This window comes from Odocoileus virginianus, chromosome 28 (genome assembly GCF_023699985.2).
Source record: "Odocoileus virginianus isolate 20LAN1187 ecotype Illinois chromosome 28, Ovbor_1.2, whole genome shotgun sequence".
NCBI classification, from domain to species: Eukaryota; Metazoa; Chordata; class Mammalia; order Artiodactyla; family Cervidae; genus Odocoileus; species Odocoileus virginianus.
Window position 1 is genome coordinate 43,999,448 of NC_069701.1, and position 26,014 is coordinate 44,025,461.

General features: G+C 65.8%; 1 protein-coding gene across 1 annotated transcript; it reads right to left on the bottom strand.

The window, feature by feature from the left end:
* Window positions 1–142: 142 nt before the first annotated feature.
* MUC2 (mucin 2, oligomeric mucus/gel-forming) lies at window positions 143–25,399 on the bottom strand. Its single transcript, XM_070457910.1, has 54 exons — window positions 25,247–25,399; window positions 24,899–24,923; window positions 24,254–24,524; window positions 23,407–23,521; window positions 23,125–23,215; window positions 22,925–23,034; window positions 22,584–22,794; window positions 22,259–22,384; window positions 21,794–21,911; window positions 21,377–21,515; window positions 21,183–21,290; window positions 21,029–21,098; window positions 20,764–20,901; window positions 20,513–20,677; window positions 20,022–20,116; window positions 19,680–19,806; window positions 19,105–19,360; window positions 18,937–18,989; window positions 18,675–18,826; window positions 18,198–18,271; window positions 17,879–18,017; window positions 17,462–17,572; window positions 17,189–17,368; window positions 16,828–17,067; window positions 16,210–16,366; window positions 15,926–16,057; window positions 15,281–15,428; window positions 14,970–15,013; window positions 14,381–14,581; window positions 14,255–14,272; window positions 14,002–14,028; window positions 12,906–13,437; window positions 11,551–12,533; window positions 10,634–11,061; window positions 10,228–10,321; window positions 8,773–9,894; window positions 7,796–8,110; window positions 7,324–7,523; window positions 6,840–7,014; window positions 6,161–6,408; window positions 5,494–5,677; window positions 4,943–5,168; window positions 4,071–4,249; window positions 3,751–3,820; window positions 3,530–3,630; window positions 3,398–3,429; window positions 2,731–2,908; window positions 2,444–2,548; window positions 2,181–2,221; window positions 1,889–2,011; window positions 1,699–1,797; window positions 1,060–1,099; window positions 611–737; window positions 143–515 (listed from the first exon to the last, which is right to left on the bottom strand). The coding sequence occupies exons 1-54, from the start codon at window positions 25,397–25,399 to the stop codon at window positions 293–295; spliced, it is 9,819 nt and encodes a 3,272-aa protein (XP_070314011.1). The 3' UTR covers window positions 143–292.
* Window positions 25,400–26,014: the final 615 nt, after the last annotated feature.

Consider the following 26,014-nt stretch of genomic DNA (forward strand, 5'->3'; position numbering starts at 1 on the left):
GGCACCCGTGTACAGCCTCCCCCGTATCCCTCCCCCAGAGCCTGGCGGCCAGGCCCCACGCACCCCCCTGGAAGCGGCCACACCCGGGCCGTGCACCGCAACCCACCCAGGCCCCCAGCAGCTACTGAAGCACACCACCACGGCGTCTCTGCCCAAGTTTATTTTGGAAAGCAAAGAATCGAACAAAGGCTCAGAAAATAAATATCCGCAGAGAGAAAGTCAGCCCAGGAGGCGAGGCAGCTGAGGGGTCAGCGGGAAGGGGACGCGGGATGGTGGGGGCCGGGCCCGCCCCTCACCCCCGCCCAGGGGCCACCCCAAGGGGCGAGGAGCGCCGGGCCCTGCGCTGGGCGGGCGGCTCACACAGGGTGTCCTGGCACAGGCAGCTGTCGATGTGGGTGTAGGTGTGGCGGAGTGTGCCCCCGTCCGGGCACCGCAGCGTCACCTCACGCTGGCTGGTGCGATGCTCCTTACAGCAGGAGCACCTGTGGTCCAGGGCCTGGGCCTCGGCCGAGTACCTGGGGGAAGGCCGGGGTCAGGGCCGCCCCCGACCGCCGGGGCGGGCACAGCCTCCCCCACCGCCCCCACCGGGGCCCCGGCGCCCAGGACTCACATGGCGAAGGTCCCGCAGGACCCAGAGCAGTCATTCATGGAGACCAACGTGGTGCAGCCATTGTGCGAAATCTCCCTCACGACAGGGACGGTAGCGCAGGGGACGCTGGTCTCATTGCGAAGGACGCCTGGGGAGAGAGGCAGAGCCTGGGAGGGTGTCCCCGCCTTCCGGGGCCCTCCTGCGCCCCTCACGGCCTCCTCCTGCCTTCCCAAGCGCGACCTCCTCCAGGGCCCTCAAGCAAGCTGGGTCATCATGGGCTCCTGGAAAGGATGCAGGCTTCCTGGGCACATCAGGTGATGTCCTCAAAGTCAGCATCCAGCCGGGAGTGGCCCAGAAGTGACGGGGTTCCCAGGGCACCATCCCCTTCCTCTCCCTCCCCTCAAGGGGTCTGGGGGGAGCCCCCGCCAGGCCTGGGCCACAGGGCCCACCCGCCCGAGGCCCACACTCACATTTCCTGCAGCAGCCGTTGGGCATGAGCGTGATGGAGCCCTAGCGGGAAGGAGAGACAGTTGGGAGCCCAGACCTCCCCCAGTGGTGACAGTGCTGCCCCCTACCATGAGGGTGGACGGGGCAGTTCCTGCAGAAGGGCCCAGGACGGAGCCTGCAGCTGTTGCCACGTCCTGCGATGGAGCCCAGCCCCTCAGGCAGATCAGGGTCCCCACTCCAGCAGGGACAGCCCTGCTCACCTGGACGCAGGTGCTGGGGTCAAAGTCAGGGCAGGTGATGTTGGAGACAGAGGAGATGAGCTGGTCGTGTATCTTCACGCAGCTGAAGAAGGTACAGTTGTTCAGGGAGTCACTCTTCATGTCTCCGGGCTGCGGACGGAGTGGGGGGTTCTGTGTGAGGCCTGGCGGGAGCCCCGGGCAGCCCCCTGACCACCTCGCCAAGTACAGCCCACTGGCCCAGAGCTGCGGAGCCAGTGACACCAGGAGGGGCCCAGGGACCCGCGGCCCACAGTCCCCAGATGGTCCATGTCCTATCCCAGTGGCCTGACTTGGAAAAGTCACCCGGAGGCCCAAACCCCAGGACCGGAGTCCTGACGGGAGACAGGACGTGCTCGGCCCTGCGGGCAGGGTCGGGGGACGCACCTTCAGGACCAGGCTCTGCTGGCCGGGCCGGCTGATGATGCAGTGGGTCTGCTCACACTTCTTGCAGCACTCCCCAGGGGCGTCCACCAGCTCAAAGCCCTGCAGGACACCGGCGGGTTGGCGTGGGAAGAGGCAGGGTCACATGGGGTGAGGATGGGCGGGGCCAGCCTGCCGGGCCGGGGCTGCTTACGGGGCTGCAGGTGGTGTTACAGGGCACGTGGCTGCAAGTGATGACGTTGAGCTGCGTGGCGTCATCCCTGCGGTCGGTGCAGACACAGTTCTGGCACTTGGATGAATAGACTGGAGAGCCGGGCTTCAGGCACAGGGAAGGCGGGTGAGGCGGGCCCACGCGGTGCCTCCCCACCTCCAGGACGCCACCGCGTTGCCAGGAGAGGGGCCCCCACCGGCCGAGCCTGCCCGGGACCCTGCCCCCGAAGGCCCCTCTGCGCCCCCGCCCCGCTCCCCACAGCCAGCAGGCTCACCTGATACTCGGCGTGCTCCAGCACACACACGCCCTTGGGTACTTGGGAGAAAGAACCAGAACAAGCGTCAGACTGTCCTGCCAGACCCCGGGGCGGATGCGCAGCCAGTGGACAGCGTGGGGGCGAGAGGCTGGGCTGGGCGTATCCACCAGGCAGAACCTGAGCCCCCAGGCAGGAGCCCCTTCGGCCACCCTCTGCCGCCCGACACCCAGCCGGAGCCCTGCCCACCCCAGGCCTCACTCCCCCCGGCCCAGCCCACCTACCACACGAGTACAGAGGGCAGCACCTCCCGGGCACCATCTCGCTCTTCACCTGGAAGCCCAGTGGGCACAGCGGGGGCTTCTCCCTGCACAGGCTGGCGTTGCACTCTGCAGGTGGTGGGGACACACTGGTGAGCCCGGACGCCGCCCCATACAGAGCAGGTCCTGGGCCTGGGCCCCCTCACCACCTGCCTGCCCAGCGCCCACGCCCCGCAGACATGCCTGAGGCCCGGGCCTCCAGGACCACGCTAGAGCCTTGCCACCACGCACCCCGCCAGCGGGGGCCTTACTGCAGGAGGTGAGGTTGCAGCAGGTGTTGGTGGGGTCCACCTCCGTGAACGCGTAGGTGCCGTCCTCCTCGCACTCCAGCCGGGGCTCCGGCCGGCATGTCTTGGGCTTGCAGATGATGCCGCTCCCGCCCTCCAGGCAAATGCAGTCCTTGCAGTCGAACTCAAAGTGTTCCCCATACTGCAGGGGAGGGGGAGCCCACCCCCGTCAGCGCAAGACAGCACCGCGCCGCCTGGCCCATGGAGCGACTGGCGGGAAACCCCAAGCCCTCCCCACCTCCCCACCTCCGCGCGCCTGGGGCAGGCTCTGGGGAGGACACTCGCACCAGGACTGGGACCTGCTCCCACGTGGTCCCCGGGCCTGGCACGTGGCAGAGGCACCAGGCGTGTCTGTGGGGCTCACGCAGAGCGGAGCTAAAGAACCAGCCACGTGCAGGAGTCACGCATACCACCCAGCAGACAGGCCGCAGGTGTAGCCAGAGCATCCGGCGGCTAGTGGGCGGATGGGGGGGGGCAGGTGGATGGGCCCCGTGCTACCTCAACCTTCCAGGACTTCAGGGACTCATTAGTCTGCCTCTGAGGGTCCCAGGTTTTCATCCCACCCCAACCTGTCCCCCAAAACACAGGGCTCGTGGGAGGGCCTGGCCCCAGCACCGAGGGGGGGGCCTACCTCTCTGGGCACGTTGTCGGGCCCCACGCAGCCTAGGAGAGAGAGGAGACAGGCCCTGTGAGCTCGGGCCGTGCCACAGGCGCTGGGCTCAGCCCCAGGAAGGGGAGGGCAGAGGGCGCGCGGGCAGCCTACCGCACAGGTCCACGCAGACGTCGAAGCCGGGCGCGTAGCTGGTGGTGCCCTCGGGACAGAAGCAGCCTTCCACCAGGCGTGTGCTGTTCGGCTGGGAGGGGCTGCGGGGAGGGCATCAGGAGATGGGTGTGGGGACGGGTGGGACCACCAGGCCCAGACAGGGCCTCCCAGAGCAGGGCAGAGGGGCAGCCAGCCCTCCCAGCGCCTCCACCATGACTGACCTAGACTTACAGGTGGGTTCCTCCACGGGGCCGCAGGCCCGGTACTCACGGTGGGCGGGGCACGTCACCGCTGGGGAGGGGGCAGCGTCAGAGGGAGGGCCCTGGGCCCCCACCCACCCCACTGACCACCGCCCAGCCCCTCCCACATGGGACCCCATCCCATACAGGCCGAGCGTGGCCTCAGCCCCTCATTCTGTCCCGAGCCAGGAGGTGGGGGTCCAGCCCCACAGGGGCTTAGCAGGGCTGGTCTTCAGGCGGCCTGGCCCCCCACCCCAGCCAGGATTCCCGCTGAGCATCGGACGGGGCAGGCGGGCACTCACGGCAGGCCCCGCCAGTATGGTTCCGCCAGTCCACGCAGATGCCCTCCTGGGCACATAGGGCCGCGTAGGTCTGCAGGCTGGCACACTCCAGGTTCGAGCCAGGCACGTAGCAGCTGTCAAACAGGCAGGCTTCATAGTAGTGCTGGGGAGGCGCCAGGGCATGGCACTGGGCGAACAAGCTGTGGAGGAGGACTGCAGGTCACGGGCTGGCCAGTGCCCCCAGCCTCTCACATGCCCCTGCCCGGCACCTCCATCTGGGCTGCACCCCCTCGGGGGCCCAGCTCAGCCTGTACCACCAGACAGATGCCTGTGGGCTGAGGGTGGGAGCAAAGCATCAGGGCTGGCCCCAGGGGCACGGGCTGGCCTGAGGCCGTGGCAGCCAGCACTGAGGCCAAAGGATGCACGCCATGCTTGGCCCCCAGACAGGGAAGGTCTGCGTCTAAGTGGTCACCAGGGGCCAAGGTTCCCCAACAAGGCTGGCAGGGGCCGTCCTGACCTCCATGCACACACCTCTGGGGATGACAGGCTTGCTCCCATGGATACCAGCTTTGGTCCCCTCTCTAAGCCCAAATTCCCCTCCCCAACATCAGTTGTGGATGCTAACTCTGTCGTGGGTCAACTGGTCTACCCCAGCCTTTGCGCTCAGCAGACACTGCACCGTCCCAGAGTCAAGAGAGATGGAATGGGGGGGAGTCACAAAGGGCCCTGGATACCCTACAGGAGCCCAAGTCCTGACCCTGCTGTGACTGCCGTCTGCCTTCCCAGCCCCAGGCCCAGCGCCAGTGGCTTGTCCGCGGCAGACCGGGTGGGGGTGCAGCTGGCCGGGGGTCCTTGGCAGACCAGGTGGGGGTGCAGCTTGCGGGGTGGATCACCTGTCCTTGATGAGCTCACAGAGCGGAGACGCACAGCTCTTCGTGGGGGAGCTGCTAGTGCCCACCGAAGGCGAGATGGCCGGGCGCCTGGTGGTGAAGCTGGTGTGGGGACAGCGTGGCTTGGAGGGGTCGTTCACCACCCAGTAGTCAGCTGCGATCTCACAGCTCTCAATGCTCTCCCCACTGGGCAGCACACAGTCGTCCAAGGTGTTGTTGGTGCACGTGCCTGTGCGGGTGGGCAGGCCACGTGAACTCACACCAGGCCCAACCGTCCAGCAGGGCAAGCCCCCGGGACCCCCCACTCCAGCTGTGCAGCTGGGCAAGCCCCCGGGACCCCCTACTCCAGTCCAGGTCCCTGGTGGTCCTCTGGCCAGGCCTAAGGGCACAGATGAGGCTCCTACTGGCTTCCCACAGGAACCAGACCCAGACGGGGCTGGGGGGCCTGTGGGGGCCTGAGCAGTGTGGAGAGCCACCCCTGGGGGAGCAGCTCCCGTGGCCAGCCTCTGCCAGGCCATCCTCCCCAGGCCGGGGTGCAGGGGTCAGGGGCTCACCACACTGGCCCTTCGTGTTGTTGCCGAACAGGCGGTAGGGCAGCCGGATGGAGAAGGAAAGGCCGTTGTAGGAGATGAGGGCGCCCAGCTCGGGGATGTCCACCATGTAGTTGATGCCCGACTCATACACCTGCAGCCCGAACTTGGTGTAGGGTAGCGCCACGGCCTGCCTGTTGACCTGCACCTGCGGCAGAAACCCCGGGTCAGGGGTCAGGGGGCGGGGCGAGCCGTGGGGGCCACCCCTCCCTGACCCAGCACATGCGGTGGGTGCTCTCTGCCCTCCCCCTCCCCACTTCCTTCCTATCACAGTGGGCCAGATCCTTGTCCTGACTAATCCCAGGGGCCAGGTGGCAGGGGCACCATCCTCAGGGTCCCCCATAGGCCTGTGGACCCCGAAAAGGGGTAAGACTCCCTGTGTGGTGTGCAGAGAGCCCCGGGCCTCAGGGAGGGGGCGCCTGCCACAGAGGCCTGTGTCCAGGACGAGTGGCAGGGGCGTGAGCAGCAGGGGTCAAAGGGGCCCTGAAAGCCTCCAGAGGGCCCGTGCGATGTGTCCACGGAGCCCCTCTCCAAGCCTGGCTCTGGGTCCGGGAGCAGCCCAACCTCCCGCTGCGCGAGGAAGCCAGCAGCAGTGCACCCACCATGGACCCCCACCGCCCCGCCAGCGTACCTGCACCCTGATGGGCATCATCTGCACAGTCTTGATCAGCACCTCCTGGGTCTCGTGGCGCACGATGAGCGTGCGGGGGCAGGACACTTCATCGTTGACGTCACAGTGGTAGTTGTCAACGTAGATCCCAAAGTTGTCCACCTTGGGGCTGATCTCCTCCACCAGCACATACGTGCAGTTGCCCTGGTAGCTGTAGTAGAGCCCGTCGAAGGTGACGTAGTGCGGGTCCCCCCAGCCCGTGCAGTAGCCTGCGGAGGAAGTGGGGTGAGCTCGCGTCGCGCCCCCGACTGGGGGCGGGATGGGGACAGGACATGCTCAAGGCTCGGGTGGGAAGGGCAGGCAGAAACTGCGGAAGGCCCTGCAGTCTGGTTCCCAGGGCACTCAGGGCATCTGGGCCCCGAGAGTGCACATGCCCCTCAGCCCACAGTGGCCCGGCTTTGGTCCTGACACCTCTGCGCTCCGCTCTCAACGGTGGCCGCCCTCCACCAGACCAGCCCCGCCCTTTCCTGCACCCTGGCCGAGCGGAGGAACCAGCAGGAGGCAGGAGAAACTGCTCCAGACAGGGGCCTGACCCTCTGCGGGCACTCAGCCACCAATGCCATCACAACACCCTGGGGTCTGCAGCACCGCCCCCCACCCGGGGGGAGCAGGCGGGGGGTCTGCACGGCGTCGGGCTTACAGTCGCACTCCCAGTGCCAGCAGCACTTGTCTGGGTCCTCGACACGCACGGGCGTGAGGCCGTTGGAGCAGGTGGGCATGGGCGGGGGCTCGCACTTCACCTTCACGAGCTCCACGGTGTTGTTGTATTTGCAGATGGCCTTGGTGCAGTTACACATCCACCAGCTCTCGTTCTCCTGCGGGGGCGGGAAGGACACGGGGTCAGCGGGACTAGCCTGGCACCCAGGCTCACACAGGAAGGCTGGGCCGTGCTGGCAAGCCCCTGCCCAGGAGACTGAGAGCCAAGGGCGACCCTGTCCATGAGGGCAGTCAGCCAAGGGGAGAAGGTGGGATGGCCCCCGCACACCCTGCGCCCAGCAGGCTGCCTGAAGCCTTGACCCAACTGGGGCTGGTGTGGGCCACAGAGGCAGGGGCATGACCTACAGGAAGCCAGCACCTGGGGCTTTAGACGCCAGAGGGGACAAAAGTCACCCACAGACACAGACCTCCCTGGGAGGATCCAAGTCCGGGCACCCGGGGACCAGTGGGTTGGGTGTACTGGATTCATGGGTGGTAGTTGTGGATGGGCTGGGTGTTGGGGAGGATGTGGACGGGCATGACCAGTTGAAGAACTCAAGCTCGCATTTCAGCGAGCAGTTCACGTAGTAGCAGGTGTCTCCATGCGTGCCGTTGTACACCAGCTCGCCTGCAAGGGGAGAGACAGTGCTGACAGCATCCACACAGGGCTGGCCCCCTGAGCACACAGGCTAGCTCCCCCAGGGGCCATGAGAGAGACACCCACACTTCCCTGATTTGTGGCTGTAGCACGTGGGGCTGGCCATGGACATATCCACCCAGGCCCAGCACCCAGCTTCCCAAGCAAGCTCCCAGTTTAAACCTTCGACTGAGCCCTAAGCACCGGGAACACAAAGCGCCACCAGCCTGCGCTGCCTGAATCAGAATGAAGAGCTTGCATACCTGGGGCATAGTAGGTGTCATTCAAAAAGCAGCATTCAGTCACGGAGTTGGGTGAGGTGACCCCGCCAGTGCTCGTGGTAATGTGGGGGGAGGTTGCTGGGGTCACAGTGGAGGTGGACACACTGGAGGTCCAGGTGCTGGTGGACTCTGGCGTGGTCGACGGGCGTCCCGTTGACGTGGGAGCGCCTGTGGAGGTGGCTGACGCAGGCGTGGCAGTGGGGCTGGAGGTAGGGCCCGTGCTGGGTAAAGGCGACCCCGTCGTGGATCCAGGGGTGGGGGTGGTCTTCGAGGAGGTGGGACCCAGGGTCGGCCAGCCTGTAAAAATGGAGGGTGTAGTGAGGGCTGAGGGGGTCCATGCCTCTCAGCACACAGGTGGCCTGGCAGCAAACACACATGGGCAGCCCCCTGGAGGCATAGCACGGGGTGTGAAGGCCTCCCACCCACTTCCCAGCTCTGGGCCTCGGGGCTGGATGGGGTGGCAGGCCCATGGGCCTTGGGGTGAGTAACGGGGAGGCCTCCACAGGACACTGCTCCATCCGGAGGGGCTGACCACTGGCCCCCGAAGCCCCAGGGGGAAGCACCAGGGGGAGAGGCGGAGACAGAGGGAGGGTCCCCCAGGGCGCCTGACCGGCAGCCTCGACACCCCATGAGGCCCCAGGTCCTTTGGTGGCTCACGCAGAGTGGCTTTGCCCACAGAGCCCATCATACAGATATAGGCTAAGGATGTGGGCCACGGGCAGCCGTGCCCAAGGAAAGACATCCCATGGGGGCAGGCACAGGCGGAGGGTCAGCACCTCTGTGAACACTTAGCGGTAGGGCGTAGGGGGGCAGGAAAAGCAAGTGAGTCCTTCTAAAACCTTCCTGGGAACTGCATTCCCTGGGAAGAATGGAGGCACCTGTCTGAAGTCCCAGGAGCTGTGATGCACCCTGATGAGAGGAAGAACCATGAGTAGACAACCACACTGGTGTCCACGTACCTTGAAGGGTGGTGCCTCCCACAGGAGTGACTGTCGGCACTGTCAGTGTTGGGGTCAGTGGTGTGCTAGAGGTCTCCACAGCTGTGGTGGTGGTAGACGGCCAGACTGGCGTCACTGTACTGGTGGGTGTTGGAGCTGGGGTCTCTGTGGTTGTTGTAGTGGTGAGGGTTGTGCTCTCTGAGGTGCTGGGTGCTGGGGTTGGGGTCCCCGTGGTTGTGGTAGTGGTGGGAGTTGTGGTCTCTGTTTTGGTGGGTGTTGGAGTTGGGGTCTCTGTGGTGGTGGTGGTAGATGGAGGCCTTGGGGTCTCTGTGGCTGTGGTAGTGGTGGGAGTTGTGCTCTCTGAGGGGGTAGGTGTTGGAGTTGGGGTCTCTGTGGTTGTGGTGGTGGTAGATGACGGACCTGGTATCACTGTGGTAGTAGGTGTTGGGGTTGGGGTCCCCGTGGTTGTGGTAGTGGTGGGAGTTGTGGTCTCTGTGGTGGTGGGTGTTGGAGTTGGGGTCCCTGTGGTGGTGGTGGTAGATGGAGGCCTTGGGGTCTCTGTGGTCGTGGTAGTGGTGGGAGTCGTGGTCTGTGAGGTGGTGGGTGTTGGAGGTGGGGTCTCTGTTGTGGTAGTGGTGGAGGCCGGAGTTGGAATCCCAGTTGAAGTGATAGTGGGAATTGTGGTTGGAGTCTCTGCTGAGGTAGTGGTAGAAGGCTGGCTTGGGGTCACTGTCACAGTGGGCGTCGTGGTTTGGGTCTCCATGGTGGTGGTCGAAGGTGTGGTGACACAGAAAGGTGGAACAAAACAGCAGTAGACGTCAATCTCATAGTTGAGGCAGGCAGGCGTGGAGGTGGCTCCCCCTGACTTCTGGTCCTGGTTTTTGCACACAAGCCCAACAGAGGTGTCACACACCACAGTTTGTTCAAGCTCTTGGAGGGGAACCTTAGGATAGTCAGCCGCTCTGCAGGAGATGTTGGCTACCCAGCCCCTCGCACAGATGTTCTCAAGGGATTCAACATCTCCATCTGCTTCAGTATCATTCGGTTTACCAGAATCCAGCCAGCCAGTCCATCTGCAGTGTGGCAAACACGGAGAGGTTGGTATCACCGTGGTGGTCCCTTCTGTGGTAGACGTGGTTGTGGCTGGGGTGGTAGTGGTTTCCCGTGTAGGTGTGGCTGTTATACTGGGGGTTGTCACTGTGGATGGCAATATGGTGGGGGTGCTTGGAAAGACGGTGGTGGTTGTGGTGGTGGTAGATGGTGGGCTCGGGGTCACTGTGGTGGTGGGTGTTGGAGTTGGGATCTCTGTGGTGGTGGTGGTAGATGGAGGCCCTGGCATCTCTGTGGTTGTGGTAGTGGTGGGAGTGGTGGTCTCTGTGCTAGTGATGGGGGTTGTGCTCTCTGAGGTGCTGGGTGTTGGGGTTGGGGTCACTGTGGTTGTGGTAGTGATGGGGGTGGTGGTCTCTGTGGTAGTGCTGGGGGTGGTGGTCTCTGTGGTAGTGGTGGGGGTGGTGGTCTCTGTGGCAGTGGTGGGGGTGGTGGTCTCTGTGGTAGTTCTGGGGGTGGTGGTCTCTGTGGCAGTGATGGGGGTGGTGGTCTCTGTGGTAGTAGGTGTTGGGGTTGGGGTCACTGTGGTTGTGGTAGTGGTGGGGGTTGTGGTCTCTGAGGTGCTGGGTGTTGGAGTTGGGGTCTCTGTTGTGGTGGTGGTAGATGGAGGCCTTGGCGTCTCTGTGGCTGTGGTAATGGTGGGAGTCGTGGTCTCTGTGGTGGTGGGTTTTGCAGTTGGGGTCTCTGTGGTTGTGGTAGTGGTGGGGGTGGTGGTCTCTGTGCTAGTGATGGGGGTTGTGCTCTCTGAGGTGCTGGGTGTTGGGGTTGGGGTCACTGTGGTTGTGGTAGTGATGGGGGTGGTGGTCTCTGTGGTAGTGCTGGGGGTCTCTGTGGTAGTGCTGGGGGTAGTGGTCTCTGTGGTAGTGGTGGGGGTGGTGGTCTCTGTGGTAGTGGTGGGGGTGGTGGTCTCTGTGGTAGTGATGGGGGTGGTGGTCTCTGTGGTAGTGATGGGGGTGGTGGTCTCTGTGGTAGTGGTGGGGGTGGTGGTCTCTGTGGTAGTGGTGGGGGTGGTGGTCTCTGTGGTAGTGCTGGGGGTCTCTGTGGTAGTGATGGGGGTGGTGGTCTCTGTGGTAGTGGTGGGGGTGGTGGTCTCTGTGGTAGTGATGGGGGTGGTGGTCTCTGTGGCAGTGGTGGGGGTGGTGGTCTCTGTGGTAGTGGTGGGGGTTGTGCTCTCTGAGGTGCTGGGTGTTGGGGTTGGGGTCACTGTGGTTGTGGTAGTGATGGGGGTGGTGGTCTCTGTGGTAGTGATGGGGGTGGTGGTCTCTGTGGTAGTGGTGGGGGTGGTGGTCTCTGTGGTAGTGGTGGGGGTTGTGCTCTCTGAGGTGCTGGGTGTTGGGGTTGGGGTCACTGTGGTTGTGGTAGTGATGGGGGTGGTGGTCTCTGTGGTAGTGCTGGGGGTCTCTGTGGTAGTTCTGGGGGTGGTGGTCTCTGTGGTAGTGATGGGGGTGGTGGTCCCTGTGGTAGTGGTGGGGGTGGTGGTCTCTGTGGTAGTGATGGGGGTGGTGGTCTCTGTGGTGGTGGGTGTTGGGGTTGAAGTCTCTGTTGTAGTAGTGGTAGATGGCGGGCTTGGGGTCACCGTGGTTGTTGGTGTGGTGGTTCTTGTCTCTCTTGAGGTGGTGCTAGAGGTTGGCATCGGCGTCCCAGTTGAAGCCATGGAGGGTGTTGTAGCTGGGGTCTCTGTGGTGGTAGGACCTGAGGTCTCTGATGAAGCGGTGGTAGATGATGATCCTGGGGTCTCTGTAGTGGTGGTCGAAGGTGTGGTGACACAGAAAGGTGGAACAAAACAGCAGTAGACGTCAATCTCGTAGTTGAGGCAGTAAGGCATGGGGGTGGCCCCCCCTGACCTCTGGTCCTGGTTTTTGCACACAAGCCCGACAGAGGTGTCACACACCACAGTTTGTTCAAGCTCTTGGAGGGGAGTGTTGGGAAACATGGCTGCTCTGCAGGAAATGTTGGTTACTGAGCCATTGACACAGATGTTCTCAAGGGATTCAACGTCTCCACCTGCTTTGGTATAATCTGGTTTACCAGAATCCAGCCATCCAGTCCATCTGCAGTCTGGCAGACACAGAGAGGTTGGTGTCACTGTGGTGATTGTAGTGGTTGCAGTTGGGATAGTGGTTGGCGAGGTGGTCGGTGGGGAGGGAGGGGTGGTGGTGGTCAGTGGGGTGGTGGTTGGTGGGATGGTTGGGGTGGTGGTCAGTGGGGTGGTGGTTGGGGTGGTGATCAGTGGGGTTGTGGTTGGGGTGGTGGTCAGTGGGGTTGTGGTTGGTGGGGTGGTTGGGGTGGTGGTTCGTGGGGAGGGAGGGGTGGTGGTGGTCAGTGGGGTGGTGGTTGGTGGGATGGTTGGGGTGGTGGTTGGTGGAGTGATTGGGGTGGTGGTCAGTGGGGTGGTGGTTGGTGGGGTGGTCGGGGTTGTGGTCAGTGGGGTGGTGGTTGGGGTGGTGGTTGGGGTGGTGGTTCGTGGGGTGGCAGTTGGGGTGGTGGTCGGTGGGGTGGTGGTGGGGGTTGGTGGAGTGGTTGGGCTGGTAGTCAAGGGGGTGGTGGTTGGTGGGATGGTTGGGGTGGTGGTTGGTGGAGTGAGTGGGGTGGTGGTCAGTGGGGTGGTGGTTGGTGGGGTGGTCGGGGTTGTGGTCAGTGGGGTGGTGGTTGGGGTGGTGGTTGGGGTGGTGGTGCGTGGGGTGGCAGTTGGGGTGGTGGTCGGTGGGGTGGTGGTGGGGGTTGGTGGAGTGGTTGGGCTGGTAGTCAACGGGGTGGTGGTTGGTGGGATGGTTGGGGTGGTGGTTGGTGGAGTGATTGGGGTGGTGGTCAGTGGGGTGGTGGTTGGTGGGGTGGTCGGGGTTGTGGTCAGTGGGGTGGTGGTTGGGGTGGTGGTTGGGGTGGTGGTTCGTGGGGTGGCAGTTGGGGTGGTGGTCGGTGGGGTGGTGGTGGGGGTTGGTGGAGTGGTTGGGCTGGTAGTCAACGGGGTGGTGGTTGGTGGGATGGTTGGGGTGGTGGTTGGTGGAGTGATTGGGGTGGTGGTCAGTGGGGTGGTGGTTGGTGGGGTGGTCGGGGTTGTGGTCAGTGGGGTGGTGGTTGGGGTGGTGGTTGGGGTGGTGGTTCGTGGGGTGGCAGTTGGGGTGGTGGTCGGTGGGGTGGTGGTGGGGGTTGGTGGAGTGGTTGGGCTGGTAGTCAACGGGGTGGTGGTTGGTGGGGTGGTTGGGGTGGTGGTTGGTGGGGTGGTCGGGGTTGTGGTCGGTGGGGTGGTGGTTGGGGTGGTGGTTGGCAGGGTGGTGGTTGGGGTCAAGGTAGGACACTCATCCTTCTGCTGGCAGCAATAGACTCGTATCTCGTAGTCGTAGCAGACCCCAAAAGGTCCGTTTCCAAACTGGTCTTCATTCTTGCAAATGAACCCGACGGAGACGTCGCACCGAGCCTTCTGGCCCAGCGTCTCCCAGCTGAGCAGGGGCTCCACAGCTGCCCTGCACTCGATGTCCTGGGGGGCGCTGCAGACACCATCAAACCTCTCTCGGTCCCCGCCATCACTGTCAGCACTGGGATAGTCATTGTTGATCCAGTCAGACCAGGAGCAGCAGAGAACTAGGCGAGCAAGACCGGCATTGGTCAGTCAGGTGGGGGCACGCCTTTCAGGAGGTCAACAGGCTCAGAGAACCCAGAGACCCCCGTGACCAGCTGTACACATCATCACCAAAGGGCCCGGGGTAGGCTCAGAGACTTCATGCTGAGCCTAATCTTCCACCCTCTACTTCTCCCCTTTTTCTGCAGCTAAAAACCCAAGACCCCACACCCCACCAGTGACAGACCCAGGCCTGAGGGCACCAGCCGAGTGCCCCTTCCTCAGCTACCTTCAAATCCATAAGCCAAACAGATGAACGAGGAAAGGGCCACCCAGCTCAGCCCAGAAGCCTGCTGGTGGGGCTCAGGCTGGACTCTTGACCAGTGTTTTCACCCAGAGCTAGTTAAGTCCCCTGCATGAGTCCCTGGGCTCAGCAAATCAGTAATCAGGTCACCAAAATAGATCACCTCCAGTCCCTGAGCTGGTGGTCCGGCCTTGCAGCCCAGCCCACATCGGGGTCTCGAGGGAGGCACGCTTTCTGCTGTTCCCCGCCCTGAGTCATGGGACCAGCCGCTAACGTGACTTACCGGTAGTGGGTGAAGAGGAAGGTGGCGCTGCGGTAAAACGCGGGGGAAAGAGAATGTCATTGTACAGGACTGAGGTTTGTTAAATCTTTTAGTTTTCATGTTTCTTTTCCCGGTGGCTGTTACACACCTGGCAGCTCGCTCTGCACTAGCTACGATTGCAGCTGAGGGACCCGGGGTGCCTGGCGGCCTCCTCTAGCCCTTAGGGGAGGGGAAATGGTCTGGGGAAATGGCCCCGTGTCCGGGCCGCCATCACTCTGCTCTGGGCTCGGGGCTGTGGTCAAAACGTGGGAGGGGGCGGGGGACATGCCCTGAGCTGACAGGCAGGTCATCACTTCCCACCTGCCTAGAAGGGCCATCCCTGCCGGGCTCAGGGGAAGACAGGCCCCGACATGGGAGGAGGCCTTACCTGTGCTGGAGGTCGGAGTGATGCTGGTGGTGGTGGAGGTGGTGGGGGCGGGTGTTGTCGTGATGGGGGTTGAGTGGGACACACAGACGTTGAAGTGTTGCTGCACTGTCCCGTTGGGGCCACAGAACTCCCAGTAGCAGAAGGAGCCGTCCTGGGTGATGTTGACAATCCTCCCTGCGGGAGGCCGATATCAACACATCAGGAACAAGACAGAGGCTCCCAAGGCCCCCTCGGCCCATCCACACGAGGGGAGACGGGTCCCCCATCCCCAACAAATGGCCAGCCAGTGCCCGCTGGGACCCCATGCCCAGGACCCTCAGCGGAGCCCGTCAGAACGCAGAAGCTGTGTCACAGAAGGGGCTTTGCTCCCCAGCAGGAGAAACACAGACGCGTCGGGTGAGCCCTAGGGCTGCTGCAAACCAGAGGCACCTCCAAGTCTGGAGGGGCCCAAGGCGGCCACACGGATGAAGAGTAGGGAGGAAGAGGCAGGGAAGTGCAGGAGGTTGCACCCACCCAGAAGCCAGGTGGGTCCAGAAGGAGTGTCCGGGGGTGGGCAGCTTACCTTCATCAACCCAGCAGACAACTGTCGAGGAGTCGGTACACATGCTGAAAAGCAAGCGCGAGGCTGCAGGCCTGAGCCTGTGCCCTCTCACCCGCCCCCCACAGCCCACGACAGGCCCGCAGCCTCAGGGAAACACTGCCCCAAAGGCCGGCTCGGGAGCCCACCTGGGTTCCCAGTGTGGGCAGAGCAGGGACGAGGCAAGGGTGCAGAGGCAACACGGGCCACCTCTCCCCTCCCCGGGTGCGTGAATGCGCATGCATGTGTGTGTGCGTGCCAATCTCCCCGGGCCCCTGCGACGTGAGCTTAGGTACCAAGAGTGGCAGATGTGCCCTGTGGGGACGGACGTTCCTGGTGTGTAGCGAGTGTTGTTGATGTAGCAGCCGCATTTGTCCCTGGTGACACACGCCTTCAGCTCCTCGTCATAGATGGGGCTATGCTTCGGGCACCGGGGGTAGCAGCCTGGTGGGCACAGGGTGCTGGGCTTGGACCAGAACGGAAGACCCACATCCACCCCGTCCACCTCACCCTGCCCACCCTCCCAGCCCCGGGAGGTCCTCTTCTCCAGGACGCCCTCTGAGAAGGGGGGCCTGGGCCAACCCACTCCTACTGCCGTGGCGCTGCCACCTGGCCAAAGGGACAGCCGGGCCCCGCCCAGCCTCCTGGGGGGCATGGCCCCTGCGCCCTCCCCACATGGTCTCTCTAGGTCTCAGCTTTTCTCAGCTCAGGGGCCTCCTCAGCCCCCACCTCATCCTGACCTGCTCTTTTCCCACAGCACCTTCGCTCCTGACCTCAGGGGCCCCCTGACTTCGTGGTGTGCTAACCTGCCCCCTTTCTGTCTCTCCCCTCGAGAGTGGGGTCTCAGCTCAGACTCTCAACGGACTGTCTGATGAACAAACTGCAGCAGGGCGAGCCTGGTCCCCCTGGCACTCAGGGCGACACCCCACGAGGCCCCTCACCCTCCAGGTAGGACATGGAGATGTTGGAGTGGATGCCATTGACGGTCCGACAGGTCTCGAAGCTGCGGTTCCCGCAAGGCTCGTAGTGCCACTCACACTCGTTCGGGGGGTTGTAGTAGTCGCAGAATATGGCTGGGGGTAGGGGTGCGGTCAGACTTGGGGAGGGCGGAGGTGGGGAGGGGACCATGGACACCCCCTTCCCCGGGGCAGCAGCCCCACCCACCGCCCAGCAGCTCACACCCTGCCCCGCTGGTGCCCGGGGACCAGGTCAGGCAGGCACTCACGGCACAGGTCGGGTGTCCTCCAGTACACGCAGGCGCCCTCCTTGGTGCACTGCTGGGCGTAAGAGGCCACGGCGGAGCAGAAGCACTCACAGTCCCCGCCAGTGTCACAGGAGCACGAGTCTTGGACGCAGGCCTCGTAGAAGGGCATGGGGTCCACCTGGGGAGGAGCCTCCATGTGCCGGGGTCCACGCTGCCCTCCCGGGGCCGGGACCTCCCCTGTGGCCCGAGAAGCTCAGGACCCCGAGGCCGGGACCCCAGGGCGCTGCCGGGGGGCGTCCCGCGACGGTGCCCACCACACCCGCCCCCACCGACCACTCTCCCGACCACGCCAGCAGCAGAGGGCTGTCTGGGTGGGTTGTGCGCTGTCTCCCTTCCTGGAAGGTACGGGAGAGCCTGGGGGTCCAGCCACGTCTCCCAGAGGAAATACTGGGCCTCTGGTCATGTGTCCAAAGGACACACAGGACAGAGCTGAGGGGCGACCCTGCACGGACAGCGCCTGGCCTGTGGCCCCGCCCACAGGCCGACACGCCCACGCCCCTCCCACCTTGCTGTGGCCCCGCCCATGCCGTGGCTCCGCCCGCCTTGCTGTGGCTCCGCCCACACCCACGCCCCGCCCACCTTGCTGTGGCAGAGCTGGAAAACCCGGCTTTTGATGATGCTGCACTGTTTCTCCGACCAGGAGCGGCGGTGCAGGTTCACGGCGCAAGGCTCCGGGGTGGTCGTCACGTCCGGACAGGTGGAGGCCTCCTTCCAACTGTTCCCGAAGTCCAGCTCGCTGTCCACCACCATGCTGTCCCGCGTGGTGAAGTCGTTGTTGGACTGCTGGTCGAAGTTCCCACACAGGCCACACACCGTGCCCTGCGGAGACAAGCCAGACAGGGGGCTTTGCCGGGGGGGCCTCGCGGGAGGGAGGGTGCTGGAGGCGGCCCGGGTGGACTCACAGGCACGGGCTGCCCAGGCAGGCAGGGCAGCTGCACACCTTGTAGGAGGGGGTCAGCTTGATGAAGATGGTGGTCTTCCTGTCCCAGATGACGATGACCCCGATGCTGGCCTCCACCACCAGGTACTGGCCCACATCCCGCATGATGTAGGCCACATGGTCACCCACATCACGCTGGATCACCATGCAGTGTCTGTCCTCCAGCTTCAGCACCGTCCTCTGTGCCCAGGGGAGAGGGCCCATCACTGGCCTGGTCCGAGGGTCCCCCAAGGACCATGCACCCCCCAGGGGGGTGGGGTGGGCAGCACTCACCCCAATGAAGATCTTGATGGCCTTGGAGCAGGTGACCCCCGTGGTACCACAGGGCACATTCTCGGTGAGGATGCTGAAGGAACCCAGGGAGGTGTTCTGGCCGCAATAGTCCTGGGGGCCCAAGGGTACATGAGCCAGGCCGACCCAGCCACGGGGTGAGGGCCCACCCCAGCTTGGCCCTTCCTCAGCCCCTCCTCTGCTGAAAGGTGGCTTAACCACCCCCCCACACACGTGCCCCTGCGCACCCCACACCCCCGACACCCACGGGAAGGTCATGGAATGGGAGGGCCGAGGAAGGGCTCCCCTCCGACCCCACACCCCATCCGCTCGGAGCCTCCTCACTGGGCTGGGACAACCCTGTGGCCAGCGCAGGGGCCACAGAACAGAGGCAGGCCCTGGCCATGCCTTCAGCCTCACCTGCACGGCCACGTAGGAGCAGTGTCCATCAAAGTCATAGTACTTCCCATCGAAGGTGATGTAGTGGCCACTCCCGTAGATGGTACAGGTGCCGTGGCACACCAATTGGGTGCACGCCCAGCGCCCTTTCTGGCAGGTGCTGGGGAGAGGGAGATGGGGGCTGGAGGGGCTGCAGCAGCCCGGGTTCCCCAACCCTGCTCAGAGAGCAGCCTGGCAGCCTGCAGAAAGGCCCCAGCAGCTCACACACAGAGGAGGCCCGTGCCCCCGAGCAGGCTCCTGACGGGCCGCTCGGGGATCAGAGCGAGGCCCAGGCCCTCACCAGGTGTTGCAGTCCACCGTGATCTTGTCCCCGGGTGAGTACAGGTCATTGTTGTGCACACACGGGCACGCCTCCTCCACCACGCAGCCACCCCGGCCGTCGTCAATCAGCCCCTCGGGGCACACGCAGCCACTGATGCACTCTGTCTGGTACTGGGGGGCAATTGGAGAGTGGGGTTCAAGGACCAAATGCCAGGCCCAGGTTGGCCAGCCCCTCTTCTGACGCTGCAGACACCCGCTCGTGTCCCCCACCCCACCCTCCGATCCTCAACCCCGCACCCTGGTCCAGCCTCCAGAGCCCCACCCTCAGGCTCCCCACAGGGCTGGAAGACAAGTGAGAATGGCCGGCCTGGGGCACCTACACGGTCCCTGTCCCCCCAGAGGGCCGGGCAGGGGCCCACAGGCAGCCACTCCCTCAAGGGATGAGGGGGCAGCGAAGCCTGAGCGTCCGAGGGCCCAGGATCCAGAGCCTCGGGGCCACACAGGAGCCCCCTGTGCCCCCCGCCTCAGCAGCGCCCCCAAAACGCACATAGCCGGCAGCCAGCGTCTGGCAGCTGACAGGCCTGGGGTTCCGGATGGCCAGCGCCGTCACGTTGTTGCAGTCAATGTGGATCTTCGGGGCCTCGCAGGCTGTAGGACCAAAGGGGCCACTGAGCTCAACTGAAGCTGGGTGGGGGCTCAGGCAGGCAAGGGAGCAGCGTGGAGGGCGGCAGGCCACGCACAAGGCGGCGGCCACTCACCCTGGCCGATCAGCTTGACTTGTATGCAGCTCAGCCTCCCGTTCCGGCAGACGCTGAGAGGGAGAGGTGGGGTGAGCCGGGCCCAGCGGCTCCGTGGGGCGGGCAGGCAGGTAGGGGGTGGGTCCCCCTGCAGACGGGGCGCTCCCTCCGCTGCCCCAGGACACCCACCATCGCTCCTCCTGCCTCAGGACCACCTCCCCCGCCTCCAGGTAGAGGCCGCGGTAGTAGCAGGAGCACTTGGCCAGGGGCACGCAGCGGCCCTTCTCGTCCAGGAACATGTGGTCAGGGCAGCCGCAGCCATCCACGGGCGCGAAGCCCTGCAGGCAGTGGGTGTCGGACTCAGACAGCGAGCGGCAGGTCTGCTGGCAGGTGGTCAGGTTGTACAGGAAGACCTGTGACTTGGGGCAGGAGTCCAGGTCCTTGTCTGCAGAGGGGAGGGGCCCGGGTGAGGCGGAGCAGCCCCCAGCTCCCTTCCCCGAAGGCCAGCCCCGAGCCCTGTGTCCAGCCGGGACGCCTGCCCAGCCGAGGGGCCAGCAGAGCGGTCACCCCGGGCCCATCCCGGCCACACAGGGGCCTCATGCCCCTCCTTCTGGGCTGAGGGATTCCAAGCTCCTCCGGGGCAGCAGAGAGGCCCAGGCTGGTTCCCCACTGGCCCCTGCGATGTTACCCCACACACCCTCCCCCCTCGACAGCCAGGGAGGGACAGCAGGGACTGGAAAGGCTGGCCAGAGCCCAGGACTCACTGCAGACATGCTCCCGCCAGCCCCACAGCATGACGCCCTTGGTGGCGCAGGCGCGGGCGTACGAGGACAGGGCGGCGCACATGCAGTCCTCCGTGTTCTGGCAGTTGCAAGTGTCATACTTGCACCTCTGGGGGGCAAACGGGCCGTGAGGTGGGAGCCGGCTGGGGAACATCACGCCCATGCCCTCAGACACGCAGCCCTAACACTCGTGCACACGCCCACCCTTCATCGCACGTGCGCTCACACACACCGCGATATGCATGTGCTTGTGCGCACACACTCGGCAGTTTCCCACAGGAGGGGTGGGGCTGAGCCGGGGGTGGCCGCTGCGTGCCCACCCACCTTGTAATACTCGGCTGGGTCCACGGCGGAGTGGCACCTCTCGAACGGGGTCTCGGTCTTCTTCAGCAGGGAGCACCAGTGCTCGGCGTAGTTGGCTGCGGAAGGTTCAGCCGCTCAGTGGGACGGCCCCTCTAGCAGGTCCCCGGGGCCCGCTTCCCCGTTGCCCAGGCTGGAGCAGACGCCACCCTCGGTGGACCAGACCAGTCCCCTCCCTTCAGGGCAGGCGAGCAAGGTGCCCCTTGCCTCTCGCCAGCTCCCCGGACGTGGCGGGCGGCCCGGTGGGTGTGAGGGCGTCTGGTCGAGGCCACCACCCATGGATTAGCAGGCCCTCTGCTGGGTCCTTCGGCCGGCTGCCACCATGGGCCACTGTAAGCCAGCCGCAAGGCAGCAGGAAGGCAGCAGGCGGCCGGCCGGCCAACCCTCAGCCACCCACCACGTCCCCCCGGGAGCCCCGCCTCCCCGGGGCCAGGGCCCCAGCAGCTGAGCCTCACCGCTCTCGATGTTGAGGGAGCAGGGGTCGTCCAGCCAGTCCTGCTTGTCCTGGCAGCTCGCCTGGACCTTCCAGGTGTTGGCAAAGCTGGCGGCTGTGGCCTCCACCAGCCCCCCGGCCGTCTTGAAGTCGTCCCCTTCCAGGCCGTTGAAGTTCCCGCAGAGGCCTGAGGGGCCGGGACAAGGTTGGGAAGGGCGGGGGCCACAGAGTCCAGAGGGCGGCCGCATGGGGGTGCCAGGCGGGACCACTCACCCTGCACGCGGCCCTGGGCCGCCTGGTCCAGCGTCAGGAAGAGTTGCATGACCGGCACCAGCTGGATCTGCAGCTTGAGGCCGAAGGTGGTGGTCACAATGAGGTGGTAGGAGGTCGGTTGAAAAATGGAGAAACTCGCTGCAAGGGGGGGCATCAGGGTGGGGGTGTGAGGAGCGGTGGGGGGGGTGGCAGGGACAGTGAGGGGCGGGGGCCTGCCCATCCCCCATCTTCCCCCCCAAGTCAGGGTGCCCGGAGCAGGACTCACCCGTCACATGGGGCAGATTCACCTTCAGCTCATTCAGCAGGACGCTGCCATCTGACCTAAAGGTCACCACCTACAGGCAAGGCCAAGGGGACACAGGCTGAGAAGGGCCGCGGGCCCCGGGGGGGCTGGGAGGGGGCGAGGCAGGGACACCCACGTTCTTCTTGCTGTCGGCCAGCAGCACCACGGTCTTCAGGCAGGTCTGCTTGTCCGTGGAGCCGCAGGGGGCCAGCTCGCTCAGGAGGGCGTAGGAGTCGTTCTGGGTCTGTGGGGGGTGGGGGAGAGGGCGTCGCAGTCACACGGATGGCGGGGCAGGGGCCCAGCGCCCACACACCCCCGGCGCCGGCCCACCTTGGTCAGCACGTAGTAGCAGTCCCCGTGGAAGGCGTACTTCCTCCCGTCGAAGGTGGAGATGTGGGCGCCGCCCTCCAGGCTGCAGGTCCCCGGGCACTGCAGGTCCCGGCACACCCAGCGGCCAGCGTTGCAGACACTGTCAGGAAGAGGGCCCAGCGTCAGGCTCGACTGCCACCCCCAGCCCGCTGGGACCCCCGGCCCACCAGGACCCCCAGCCCACTTGGACTTCCAGCCCATTGGGATCCACAGCCTGCCTGGACCCCCGGCTCACCTGGACCCCCAGCCCACCGGGACCCCCAGCCCACCTGGACCCCCAGCCCGCGGGGATCCACCACCCGCCAGGACCCCCACCCGCCAGGACCCCCCAGCCCGCCTGGACACCCAGCCCACTGGGACCCCCGCCCCGGCACCCACCACTGCTTGCAGTTGTTGGTGGTCTCCTGGCCGGGCGTGTACAGGTGTCCGTGCAACTTGCAGCCACACTGGCTCACGGGGATGCAGCCGCCACCCGCAATGTCATCATACACAGTGCCTGTGACAGCAGGACACGTTCCTCTTGGCCGGCCCGAACCCCCGCCATTCCCAGGGCCACAGGCGCACCTGCCTCCCACCCACAGACCCCTCTTTGGGGGCGCTGTGGACCCACACTGTGTCTGAGGGACCTGCCTCCAGGATCAGGGTCACGGGCCAGGCTGGAGAAGGACTGTCCAGAGGTGAGGAGCAGGAAGCTCACACACCGCGCACGCGCGTGTGCATGCGTTTGCATGTGTGTGCACGTGTGTGTGCGTGTGTATGTGTGCATATGTCGGGGGGGACAGTCTCAGCGCTTGTGCTCTTTCTCCCTCTTGTCCCCCGCCCTGCCCCCGCCTGCACCCTCACCTTCTGGGCAGAAGCAGCCGTCCATGCGGTGCTCTTCACAAAGGTTGCTGACCTCCAGGTGTGAGCAGGTGTCCATGCAGGGTGAGCCGCTCTCCAGGTAGACCATGTTCCCAGGGCAGCTCTTGGCTGGACAGGCAAAGGCAGACCCCTGAGCCGAGGGGTGGGCGCGGCGGACACCGTGAAGGGTCTGGTGAACGCACGTGGCTCCCAGCCCTGGACACACCAGGCCGCCCTGCCGCGCACCCGGAAAGGTCAGCACGCTCCCCGGGGTCGTCCCCCATGAGCCCCCTGCGTCCTCCCGCCATCGTCCCCGCACGCCGCTTACGGCAGAACGCGTCTGTCCTCCAGGTCTCCGGCCGCCCGCCGGCGTGGGAGCACTGGCGGGAGAACTCGGCGATGGTGCTGCAGACGCAGGAGGCGTTCTGTGGGCACTGGCAGCGGTCCTGCGCGCAGGCCTGCACGTACGGCTCCACGGGCACCAGGCCCTGGCAGCTCGCGAAGGCCGCAGCCGTCAGCAGCCGCTCACACTGGGCGCGCTGGGGGGACGGATGCGGGAGGCGGGCATGGGCGGGGCCGCTCACGGCCCCCTGCCCTCCCCGCCCCACCGCGCGGCCCCCTGCCCGCCCACGCCACACGGCCCGCCCCCCACGGCGGCCGGGGACTCACGTGCTCGGAGCAGGACTCGGGGACCACCGTCTCCTCCGGGTCGTCACACACCACCTCAGGCTTGTTCACCTTCTGCATGTTCCCAAACTCGACGGGGCTGAAGGGTACACCTGAGGTGGGCACGGCCTTCAGCAGGGTTGGAGGGCGCCTGGGGGCCCTGCCTACACCCGCCCGCGGAGGCCCCCCGGGGAGGCACTCACCCTCGGAGAGGAACTCCGAGTAGGTCTGCAGGCCGTTGTAGTCCCCGCAGAGGCCGCAAGTGTGGTTCCGGAACTTACTGTCCAGCTCGAGCTGCCGGGGGAGGGGGCAGGTGAGCAGGCCGCGGGGTCGCACCCAGCTGCAGCCAAGTAGGGCTCAGAGACTGGTCAGCTGTGGTGGGAGCCCCGGGGGCAGTTCTGGAGGCCCTGAGGGCACCCCCCAAGTCCACAAGGCGCCCCAGCCTCCCGGGCCCTCCCCCAGCCCCCGCATCACGCCTGGCGCACCATGACCGAGTCTTCCTGGTTCCACATGAGCGTGAGTCCTGCGCGGGAGTAGACCTTGGTGTACGTGTCGGTCTTCTCGATGAGCAGCCCCGGGCTGTAGTGCGGAGTGCTGACCCTGGGGGTGGGCACGGGGGTCACGCTGGCCCACGCAGCTCCCGCCGGCAGAGGGGCTGAGGCTGTGGGCGTGGCTGGGGTGGCCACCCTCTGGGAACACTTGAGCAGTGGCTGAGCCCCTGTCCATCTGCCTGGCCAGATGCGGCCACATGCGCCTGCCCAGGGCCCTCTCCACACCCCTGCTCGGGCTCCATTCTGGGTAGGACCTCCCAGGAGCCCTGGGAGGAGGGCAGGCCAACTGGGAAAGCCTCACCCAGCCTCCCAAGGCAGGCCCTGTGCCCACCCCGCACCCCCTCCGCGGGGACCCTGTGCCCACCCCCACGCTGAGCCTGGCTGTGGGAAGCTAAACCACAGGTGGGGACCCGTCCGGCAGGAATGCGCTCAGAGCCCCATTGTTCCGCAGACAATGCTGCACAGTGTGGGGGGAGGACCGGCCTCCTGTGGGCCTGCATAACCCTAGCCTGGAGCTGGGTGAGCACCCAGCAGGGGGGCTGGGGGAGTCTCCCAGGAGAAATAAATCCCTCGAGCCCCCTCCCCAGCCCTGCACCCGTGGGAGTCCTGCCGGGTCCTCATCAGGGTTTGCTGACTGAATTGGTGACCCGGACTCAGACCCAGCACTCTGCTTCTGAGCTGTCGGCCAGAATAGACGCGGCCGGGGGAGCGTGTCAGGCTGGGGGGCAGGGGCCGCAGCCCCACCGCCAGGACGCGGGAGGGGGCGGGCCCAACCACTCACATGGCCCCGTTCAGCACGGCGAGCTGGCGGGTGAGGTAGATGGCGTCGTCCTTGACGGTCAGCAGGATGTACTCGACCTGGGACAGGCCCCCACTGCTGCCGGGGCTGCGTTTCAGGTGCACGGCGAACTCCTTGTAGGCGTCGCGGCAGTCGGAGGCCAAGTTGTAGTCGCACAGCCCGGGGAAGCGGAAGACGTCGCCATCAAAGGTCTTGTAGTGGAAGTCACCCCAGGTGCTGCACACGCTGTGGCCGTGGTTCCGGGTTCTGCCTTCTGGGGGCCACGGGGGGAGGCGTGAGCGGCCGGGGCTGCTGCCCTCGAGGACCCTCCGCTCCAGAGGCGCCCGGCAGCAGCTCAGAGCCTTCGGGCTGCAGGGCCCTCTGCCGGCCCCTGCTCACCCACCCACGCGGTCTCGGGCCCCCGCAAGGGCATCTGCAGCTGCCACAGCCTAACACTCATACCCTGCGGGGGCCGCAGCCGTGGCCTGGCCCTGGGCCCCTACCCTGGTCGTTGCCACTCTCTGTCCACTGATGCCGCAGCCAGCACCCCCTCCCCTGGCTCCAGCCAGCCCGCACTCAGCAGAGGGACGGTGCCAGACCCCTCAGAGGGGGGCCCAGGTTCACCCCTGCGCCCCCGTCCCCGGTGGCTCTGCTGGGTGGAGAGCCGCCCATCCTGCAGTCACACGGGCTTCTCTGGCTGAAGCCGCCTCTGAGCAGAGGCGCAAACAGCCTGCTCTGCACAGGGGCCCGTCTTGGTCTCGACCCTCCAAGGGCCCCTGCCACTCAGGACTGCGGGCCTGGCCCCTCCTGGTGGCCCCTGCCTCCCTCAGACCCACAGGCTGCTGCCCAGCCCAGTGCGCCCACCTGGGACTGGCCCCTGGACACGCTGGCCGGACCGCCACCTGCAAAGGGACGCCCCCTTCCTTCCCCCTTCCCTCCCCCCGCACCCAGAGTCAGCAGGGGTGGGGGCCACAAGTGCCGGGCCAGGTCGCCCGCCCCAAAGCCTGGGCCGAGGAAGACCCCCTCTCCTCCAGGCAGGGCCGTCTGCTCCGGGCCGCCCGCAGTCCACCTACCTCTCTGGAGCTCCGTGCCCCCGGCCCAGGTCAGAGCCAGGCAGAGGGCCGCCAGGCGGGCCAGTGGCAGCCCCATGGTGGCCAGAAGGACGGCAGGGCAGAGCGCCCAGGGCAGAGGCCGGGCCTTATATACCCCGCAGAGCCACCAGAGGACAGGGAGGGCGGGAGGGCGCGGGACGGGTGGGGCTCCCCCCGGGTCATCAGGAAAACAGCTGTGGGGGCTCCGAGGGCCCGCTGGGGAAATATTGACTCAGGTTATCTGGGGTTTATCTTTTATTGCCCTGGTAGAGCCGGCCGTGCCCGGGATGCGGCACCATCTACCTGATTCCAGCACACACCCGAGGCGGACCTCCGTCCCTCCTGGTGCTGGACCAGCCTGGGGCCAGGGGTCCTGCCGGAAGCTCGTCCCAGCAGCCAGCGCGCTCCCCCTGTCCCCACCTCACCTGTCCAGGACGCCAGGCACAGCGGGGCCCAGTGGGGGCCTCCCCAGGGGCCCGGACAGCCCACTCTGCGGGGCGGGCGCCCCCTCCCACCTGGGGGCCTGCCAAAGGTCGTCTGGACCACAGCTTCCCCCCCAGGGCCTTTGCCCTCCCGAAACCTGCTGCCCGAGGCAGGGCAGGCATGGGCTCCTGGAGGCCCAGGGGGTCCCCAACTTCAGCACTGCTCCTTCCTGGAGCCTGCGAGCTCCGTG